At 41.8% G+C, this 10,187-nt stretch overlaps 1 protein-coding gene across 5 annotated transcripts in view; it reads right to left on the reverse strand.

Annotated features, from left to right (window-relative positions):
* Positions 1 to 7,680, reverse strand: part of LOC121554441 (collagen alpha-1(XXV) chain-like) — a 407,556-nt gene extending 399,876 nt beyond the window's left edge. For all 5 annotated transcript variants that reach the window (XM_041868036.2, XM_041868034.2, XM_041868035.2 and 2 more), the window contains exons 1-2: positions 7,033 to 7,680; positions 6,777 to 6,852 (exon numbers count right to left, since the gene is read on the reverse strand). In XM_041868036.2, coding sequence (XP_041723970.2) covers positions 6,777 to 6,852; positions 7,033 to 7,284 — 328 coding nt within the window. In that variant the 5' untranslated portion in view covers positions 7,285 to 7,680. The remainder of the gene's footprint in view (positions 1 to 6,776; positions 6,853 to 7,032) is intronic.
* Positions 7,681 to 10,187: the final 2,507 nt, after the last annotated feature.

Consider the following 10,187-nt stretch of genomic DNA (forward strand, 5'->3'; position numbering starts at 1 on the left):
CCACTCGTTACCTATATTAATGGCACCTGTTTGAACTTGTTATCAGTATAAAAGACACCTGTCCACAACCTCAAACAGTCACACTCCAAACTCCGCTATGGCCAAGACCAAAGAGCTGTCAAAGGACACCAGAAACAAAATTGTAGACCTGCACCAGGCTGGGAAGACTGAATCTGCAATAGGTAAGCATCTTGGTTTGAAGAAATCAAATGTGGGAGCAATTATTAGGAAATAGAAGACATACAAGACCACTGATAATCTCCCTCGATCTGGGGCTCCACCCAAGATCTCACCCCGTGGGGTCAAAATGATCACAAGAACGGTGAGCAAAAATCCCAGAACCACACGGGGGGACCTAGTGAATGACCTGCAGAGAGCTGGGACCAAAGTAACAAAGCCTACCATCAGTAACACACTACGCCGCCAGGGACTCAAATCCTGCAGTGCCAGACGTGTCCCCCTGCTTAAGCCAGTACATGTCCAGGCCCCTCTGAAGTTTGCTAGAGTGCATTTGGATGATCCAGAAGAGGATTGGGAGAATGTCATATGGTCAGATGAAACCAAAATATAACTTTTTGGTAAAAACTCAACTCGTCGTGTTTGGAGGACAAAGAATGCTGAGTTGCATCCAAAGAACACCATACCTACTGTGAAGCATGGGGGTGGAAACATCATGCTTCGGGGCTGTTTTTCTGCAAAGGGACCAGGACGACTGATCCGTGTAAAGGAAAGAATGAATGGGGCCATGTATCGTGAGATTTTGAGTGAAAACCTCCTTCCATCAGCAAGGGCATTGAAGATGAAACGTGGCTGGGTCTTTCAGCATGACAATGATCCCAAACACACCGCCCGGGCAACGAAGGAGTGGCTTCGTAAGAAGCATTTCAAGGTCCTGGAGTAGCCTAGCCAGTCTCCAGATCTCAACCCCATAGAAAATCTTTGGAGGGAGTTGAAAGTCTGTGTTGCCCAGCGACAGCCCCAAAACATCACTGCTCTAGAGGAGATCTGCATGGAGGAATGGGCCAAAATACCAGCAACAGTGTGTGAAAACCTTGTGAAGACTTACAGAAAACGTTTGACCTGTGTCATTGCCAACAAAGGGTATATAACAAAGTATTGAGAAACTTTTGTTATTGACCAAATACTTATTTTCCACCATAATTTGCAAATCATTTTGTCTGTCATAGTTGACGTGTACCTATGATGAAAATTACAGGCCTCTCTCATCTTTTTAAGTGGGAGAACTTGCACAATTGGTGGCTGACTAAATACTTTTTTTCCCCACTGTACCTGTTTTAGTAGTTGCTGCCGATGTCTAAGAAGATTGACAAAAACGCAAACGATCAGGCCATCCGGTTGGGAGAGTTTGGAGGGAAAAGCGCTAGCTTGTAACCCTATCCCGTCACAGAGAGTGGAGAGGGAGCGATTCCTCTGGCTGTTTGACATGTTGGGCATGTGTCTGTGTAGCCTTGTGTGTGTTGCTACTGCCACTGCAAAATACACCAGGCTTTAATGTGCGATAGCAGATGAGAAAAAACTTTCTAACACGCAGAGTCAGAACAAATATCTGTAATGATCAATTACAGAGTTACGCTAAAGTAGCAATATGCCCTTTCGTTGACCCCTTTCATTGACAAGCAAAACTGAAAAACAGTCATACACCGCACATTCATATTACATGCTGTTGTTCTTTTCCTTAAGGCCTTTGGCATGCGTTTGGCTGCCAAGGTTTTTGAAGCGTAAATTGAAGGGGGTGTTTGAGGGGGGATTGAGAGAGGTGGGGTGTGAATATACAACGCAAGAGCAAAGCACCACCGCTTGCTGCATGTAAAGCGAGACCGATTCAAGACCAAGACCGGGGCAAATCGAGTCCGAGTCGAGAGCATGATTGTAATTATGTCAAATCACCCCCATAATAAGAGTTCAAAATGTCCAGTATTTCTGTGTTCATATTTCAAAACAACATATGGATTCTTTAGACATTCAAAATAGTGAAGAAATGCATGCTGAGGGAAAATAGAGGCACTCTGTCATGAGCCTCTCACTCCACCGGGTTACCACCTTAATTTTCTTCCACTCTGCTCACCACTCTCTCTACTCAGCCTAACTAGCTCCACCTGTCCCTGCTCTGCTCGGCTCTAATTACTCTGCCAGCTGCGCTGCATTACCCACTAACCTCTCCCAGTATTTATAGCCCTGTCTTTCAGCTCTCCTTGGTCAGATCGTCTGCAAAGCTCACACCCGGAACCTGTTTGCTCGCGCTTCTGGCTCACCCTGGTTTTGTGACCCCGGACCTGCCTGTTTTTTGGATACTCTTCTGCCTCAGGAGATCCAGACCTGCTTCTGCCATTACGACTCCTGACTACTCTTCATCCCGGACTTCTGGACCACCCACCACCGGCTTCATAGGACGCATCGCTGCCACTGGGGGGGGCACAGACCCAGCGCATTGGACGGGATCCCTGTTACCCCTGGAGCCTTCATTCACTCCCTACTTCCCTTTTCCCTTAAGTTTAATAAACTTTCTGGTGTGACGCAATTGTGGTCCTCTTGTCGTCTGTCTGAACCGTGACACACTCTACAAATTATTACTAACCCAAAGACAGTGGGGCCTTCTACGCCTTCAGAGAAGGGCTAAGGATTTATCAAATAATGACTACAATAATATAATAATAATCATATTATTTTCTATTATGTTCTGATTTAATTTCTTCAATTTTTGTTGGAAATGAAAGGGTTAACACTGAAGAGAATATAAAAAATCCAATGAGGATTTTTCTTTGCTGGTCTCTGGGGAGATAAATATAGCTAATCAGCCTTTGGCTAGGCCATCAGAAGCTAGATAAAGGCATCTGCCATTCAACTGTATTAGGGCAACATTTTGGAGTGACAGTGGAATCAACCAATCACATTTTGACTTAATGGGTGGGCCCTATTTACAAAAACTTATGGAACCTGCCTTCTTGAAGGAAAACAGGTCACTGCACAATAGCGAGCAGTAGTTTTCCCACGGTCTAGCTAGCTAGCTTTTGTTGTCGGCTAGTTTGCAGCGGCTGCAGCAGGTGTTATCAAAGACGATGTTGTTGCTAATTTGTTACCTTCTCCCTTTTCAAGAATAACTTTCAACAAGAAGTTAAGTTTCAAATGATCATCATATGGTGAGTGGAACTATTGCAGCGCGCTTGCTGTTGTTAGCCATCTCTTTGAAAATAACTTGTGTGTGAAACAATGTTGCATTTAAAGTGGAACTGACAGCATTTTAGAAACAAGAAATCTCCTTAAAATCTGTTCATATACAACCCCAGGAAGAATATGACACTTTTTAAAACGTTTTCTGACGTATTTCCATAACATTCTAAAGCATTTGTGAAAATTTAATAGCAATATAGAGTGGGAAAGCGGCCATGAGTTTGGACAATTAATCGACACTGCAGTAAATAAAACCAAATAAAAACATCTGTCTTGTCCAGGACCGGAGTCTACACAGACCGGTGCACTATAGCCAATCAGAGCTATAGTAGGCCTTTATACAAACAAGCCATTTGCCACACGGGCTAGTTGGCCGTCGAAATTGCACTGATAAACGATGGGGAATTGTAGCCTCCTCGTCCTTCTGCAGCTTGCCTGCCAATGCATGCTTGTCCCAACCAAGCACCCAAGCTAACTGGCTAAATTTGGCTAGCTTGCTAGCTAGTTACTTCCAGACACAAATGAGAGAACACCTCACTGACCATTTTACTCGCCGTAGCAGAGCTGGTTAGGCTGTTTACATGTTATCTAGGGCGTTACTGACTAACTATTACTTTTTTTGTCTAAGTTTACTGACACTGGTCATATTCAGCGGTTGTTGCGCGTTCGTAAATTCATCAGTTGTTCTGAATTTGCGAATGCAAGAGATATGCTAACTGGATAACAAAAGTTATTGCTAGCTAACCAAATGACAACTGCATCTCTAGTTGTGTATAGCCAATGAAAAACAATATGAGGGGAAAAAGTCCAATGGCATGAAATGACATCCTCCTGGCAGCTAGCTAGCTATCTATCTATCTAGCTAACGTTAGGCTCCGTGTTTTTAGCTTGCTACATAAATAGATATGCTAGTTTATTAGCCACGTTATGACTGACTTGTGATCATTGCCCTTGCTAGTTTGATTGTATTGACATTCCCAGCCTTTAGTTACCTTCGTCCGTTTTTGTCCAGAATATTGAGTCACTGAAACTGAAACAGTGGATCCCGAATGGAGGCAGCAAACGATGTACCAGGCCAGCTGTGATTTACAACCTGATAGCAATATTTTTGGGACTAACAAGAAATGTATTTTTGAATTATATTAATCATGCATTGAACTGCATACATCTATTCTGCCAACAATGCCTTAGTGTACATCATGGAACGTTGAGTCAAATATAGAACCTCTTTTTAAAACCTCTTATAAAGTTGATTTTGTAGCATAAACTGGGAATTTGATATTTTTTACTGATTGTTTCATATCTGGAAAGTAGTTAAAACGCTATCAGTTCCACTTTAAACTTAAGGTCCCAGATTACTTTGTGTGCTAAACCTGAAATGTTTTATCCTGAAGCTATGGCCCATCTCTCTATCTGAGCTTCCGCTCCATCAACTCTGGCAGACTGTGAAAAATACATTATGGTTCCCCCTGAAAAAGTCTGTGCCTGAGCCACAGGCTGTGACCATAGCAAGGATTACGTTGAGTGAATCCATTCAGATAGAGAAAGGAGACACTTGGTTTAAAAAAATGAGGCTTTCGAAGCAAGTATTGGCAATAGTATAGTGAAAGCTGGACTTGCTATAGAATGTACAAAACTGCACCCTACCATACTCTTACAACCCAATTGAAATATTTCCATTGGTGTCTTTATATGATAACGACGGTGAAACCATTGTGTACAGGCTTTTGTTCTAGTCTAGTGTAGCACAAGAGGATGTGTGAAACTCACTCCACCGCCTGAAGTGTCCACACTTGCGCTGCCAAATAGATAGCTTTTCGATGGCGCGACTGGGTAAGGGGGTCACGTGTGTTTGCGCGGCAGAGGTTCTGGGTTCGAGCCTCAGTATGAGCCGAATCAGGAGGAAGTGGTACTCGCTAGCCAGCAGTGTGACGTTCTTTACACTAGCACTAAAACACTGCCAATTCAACTAATCATCGAACCCTTCATTATCTGAATAGGTGTATGAGTATATAGTTGGAACAAAAGCATGTACACCCTGTGGGTCTATAGGAGCAAAGCTCAACAATGAATAGTCAGACTACCTCATCTAATCTATCCTCCTGGTTGAGTTTCTTGATCATGAACATGTGTTTATGAGGTAAGATATGACTGATGGACAAAAGTGCACTTAATAATGTGACCCATGTTGCAGAGCCATCCATCATTCATGTTCCTCATTCTTTCCAATCAACAAATCAATTATATGGGCTCTCTAACGGCACAGCAACCAATAGCCTAATACAACATTGTTCAATGTCTATTACAATGTTATTAATTTAATGAGCAATGTTCAAGAAAAAATAATTGCATAGACAAAGTAAAAGTGTGACAAAGGCCTGTTTCATACTATAAATTATGTCCTTCAGTGTCCAGAGTGTGCCTCTGTTGATTCTATAAAACCGAGGACAGTGTAGCAAAAATGCCCCAACATAATCATAAACAGCACATAACCACATATAATCCCTAATTATTTGGATCTTGATCAGTATTCCAAGAATAAGTGTTTCCATCTGCTGGTGAAAATGGGTTATTTCAGTGGATTTATCAAGGTTATACAGTGTAATAAATACCATGAAAAAAGGAATCCTTAAAACAGACAGTGGGGTATACCAGACAGAAGGGTAGGTTATTTTGAGGAATATGTGAGGGTTTTATTTATTTTACATTGATATGCCTGCCCTTAGCCTGTATAGATCTAACACAAAAATATCAAATCACTGATGAGCTATTCATGGCTAAAGAATAGTTGTGGTCTACATGAACACAATGAGTCTACTGTTGTCTGCATCCTTGCTCTGTGTGTGACTACTATCAGCACATGTGCATGACTGTAGGCTATGTAACCTATCAGAGGGTAAAATATGCAAGAGTACTGAGCAGGCTTTGAGACACCGCCCACTCCTCACAACTTCTCAGCGCTTCCATGTATAGCCGTTAAACACTACACATTCTGTTTGCTGTAGCAGTGATTCAGCTGTCTGCATCCTTCAGACTCCCCTCAACTATCAACACAGAAGGAAAGACAAGAATAGTGTCACATCATGCTCCAAAGTGAACAGTCTCTCCTCTGGGACCTGGCAATAGCCTATACTGCATATTGACTTAACTTCTACCCATTTTGCGCATCCCATAATTGAAATGCATAGCAAAAAGCAATTGTAGCCCATCATAAAATAACACATTTGGGAGCTTCATATTAGGCTAACTATATTTTCTGGTATTTTCTCTAGGAATTAAATGGTTTGAAAATAGACCCTCTCAGTATTTATACATCATTGCCCCATGCTGGCTAATAAACATATAGGCTATGTAAACCACCATGGTTGTCTTATGTCTCCTGTGACTGTGATGTTTTTAATCAATGCAGTTGAAAGCATTGTCTATAGCATAAATGGGTTTAGTGGGCACAAACAATATTTAGATAGGCATATATGATAGCATTCTTACAATAGGATAGCCTCCTTATGATAGGCTACTTTATCACTATTGTTAAACAAACTCAATAACACACTGATGGTAAAGTTCATTAATAAACGCGCTCTTACCTGGGGGACAGTTGCAATCAGGAGTATTGCTAACTTGTCGGGCAATCCGTATCTTCGAGAAATTTTCATAGGAGCGCTGTAAATGTAAAACAAACATCAGGCTACATTACCTAAACTTGAAAAGCAGAGGCTAGATTAAAGATTAAAACAGATTAGGGAATACACTCATATTGTTAAATAAATAATAATAGGCTACAAGCGTTCAGTCATTTGCCAACCAGGCCATATTGGTAGCAAGTGCACGTGTGATGCTTACCTGTGACAGGAGCTCATCCACTCTCTCTTGAATCAATGAATTAAACTGATCCACGGAAAAGCTGGGGACTCCGTGAAAGATTTGCTCGCCATGTCCAGTTTCCAAATCCAGAACCCTGTCCGTGATCTCTGATGTTTGCACACTTAATAATATGCAAAAGGAAAGGGACGCCACAGAGAATAAAGACGAGATAACGTTCATGACAGTTATGCTGCAATATTGCTGCTTCAAAGATGCCGCTTCTCTCTCCATTTTTTCCGTGCACTTAGGTGATCCCCTGGTTTCTGCAACTTTTGACTATTTCTTGACCATGCAAAACTAAGTGCAATCTGCATGTACAGTCCGTCAAGAATGATTTAAATTCAGGCACTCAAACTCTATTATGTCTAGCCTATGTGTCTGACGACGCAACGTCAACGCACAATGAGGTAAACTGGTCCTACAGCGACAGTGAAGCGCTCGCACCAAAGACCCTCGTTCTGAGGCGCTGCAAAACAGTGCAACCTGTGACTGATTTCATGGCTTGAAGCAACCCCTACAAAGTAATTGCACTGCTGGAGAAAATAATAATCGACACCGTAGGCTACTTGCAGTAAAACCATGAAAATAAAACTGGCAAGGTAGAGGCTACTACAATGAGAGCAGAAATCGCACTTGAATTGCAAATGTTTTTGCACAGTGCACAGAACAGAGCACGCTCCCTTTCGTTATTACAGTAACAGCCTCCAAATCTGTCCTGTCTAATTAACATAATTTATTGACAGGCTCCTCTCATGCTTCTGGATCCAACAATCACATGTTATGTATTTAATTTGACAGGACAAATGGGTGCCAATTTAGAGATTAAATTACAGACAATATCAGATAATGTATGATCTGTACTGGCTTTTACCCATGATAAACAATTCTCATTTTTAACAGATGCAAATGCCACAATTGTCTGACAAACTACAACTTTAAAGGGAAACTTCATGCTAAACACTATTTGTGATGAGAGGTGTTTCAGTGATAATTATGCACCATAGCTGTATTTTCGAATTTTCACACCAGAAGAGTTCAACCAATGATACACACACACCCATACCGACACATTGGTTGGTTGAGCCTGCTGTCTGATCTAAAATGAATTGAGTCATGTTTTGTAGCAACTATTGTGGCATTTGTGTTTCTAATTGGTTTTACAAAAAGTAATCAACGTAAAGGCATATCGTCTTTTTTTTTTACCCAACTTTTAACCTAAATCCAATGGCCGTGATTTTTTTTGTTGATTTCATGTTGAATTCACGTTAGTTGACAACTCAACCAAATGTAAATCAAAACTAGATGTTGAACTGACGTCTGTGACCACTGGCATTGGACTTCCTATCTGCCACGACATTGCAGGATATCTAGGTTGACTCATTTTGTAAAGACTACAGCCTGACGGGAGCCCTTCTTCCTTGTCCAATTGTGTTCCCACCCTTGAAAGGCGGGCTTTTCAAAACGGGGGTGGTACTAGTTTCTACAGGTTCATGGGAGCTATGTGCACTGTCTATCCGAGATTGATAAATAATTTCAATGGCTGCTTCTGATGATTCATGAAGATTGATTGAGTGATGAGAGGGGTGCTGGAGACTGCGGCGGCACCCTAGACCAGCTGGACTAGATGGGCAAATGACAATCAAGTAAGTTGTTTTGCTGTCGGTACCTATCTAGCAATAGAAGCTATCTTTTTACACGAGACAGTGTTGTTCAGTACAGTATAATTTCGTGATCGATTCAGCCATAACGGGGCTTGCTAGTACCACTACAAGGCAAGCTAGCCAAGTTAAGCTGGCTTTGTTTGCTATACACAAAATGTACAGTAGCCTAATGTTATAGCTAGCTAGCTAACATTAGCTAGCTAGTCTAGCAAGCCTCAGTGCATCTCATTAGGAGCAACATTTGATAAATATGTTGATGATGATGATGAAGAGTAAAGGATGGGCTTTATGACTCATATTAGTCTTTGAGTAACTATACCTGTGTGTTGTAGCTAGCTCGCTAGCTAACGTGTGTCTGTGAGATGTGTCATGTTCTGCATTGAGCTGCTACAGTAGGAATACAGACAGTACACAATGATTGCCCATGAAAGTCTAATATCGTTTTGTCATTCTCTTACAGACAATACCGCTTGGTGGTTTACAGATTATTTTTGGAGTGACTAGACATCAAGATAGATAATAATAAGAGTAAAATAAAGAACAGAGTAGCAGTAGCATATAATGAGTGTTTGTGTTGTGTCGGTATGCGTGTGTGTGTGTAATGTATGTGCATGTGTGTGGGTTTTGTGTGAGTGTCAGTGTGTGACAATTTCGATACCTTTTGGAAACAAAACACGTTTTATAAGGAGGATGGGATCCACCCAAATCATTTGGGTTCATGGATCCTTTCACAGCATTATGAGGCTGCGTTGAAACAATGACTTATCAATGACCCAAGCCCAGCTCAGTTAACCCTACACTGAAAAAACGGGACGAGGTGGGCTGTCAGATTTACGAAAACATATTATGTGTGATTTGTACTCTCCCGAGTGGCGCAGTGGTCTAAGGCACTGCATCGCAGTGCTAGCTGTGCCACTAGAGATCCTGGTTTGACCGTGACCGGGAGACCCATGGGGCGGCGCACAATTGGCCCAGCGTCGTCCAGGGTATAGGAGGGAATGGCCGGCAGGGATGTAGCTCAGTTGGTAGAGCATGGCGTTTGCAACGCCAGGGTTGTGGGTTCGATTCCCATGGGGGGCCAGTATGAAAAATAAAAAAATTATGTATGCAATCACTAACTGTAAGTCGCTCTGGATAAGAGTGTCTGCCAAATGACTAAAATGAAAATTATTTACTCAAACATGTTTTGTTTCTCCTCTCAACGCGATTTCATTGCTTGCAATCAATGCAACACGAAGCAAAATCAGATCTACTACATTTTTACATTACATTTTAGTCATTTAGCACTAGTTTGAATCATGTAGGGGGAGTGTGAACCAATAAAGCTAATTCATGACAAGTAATGAGGAACAATTCAAACCGCGCCAGAGAAGAATCTTCCAGAAAGAACGCTGGCGCGTTAGCGGAGAAGACAGTACCAATGCTGACACATATGAATATTACAAGTACCTAGAATCTTGGTCAAGGTCTGTG

Source organism: Coregonus clupeaformis, unplaced genomic scaffold (genome assembly GCF_020615455.1).
Source record: "Coregonus clupeaformis isolate EN_2021a unplaced genomic scaffold, ASM2061545v1 scaf0003, whole genome shotgun sequence".
Taxonomy (NCBI): domain Eukaryota; kingdom Metazoa; phylum Chordata; class Actinopteri; order Salmoniformes; family Salmonidae; genus Coregonus; species Coregonus clupeaformis.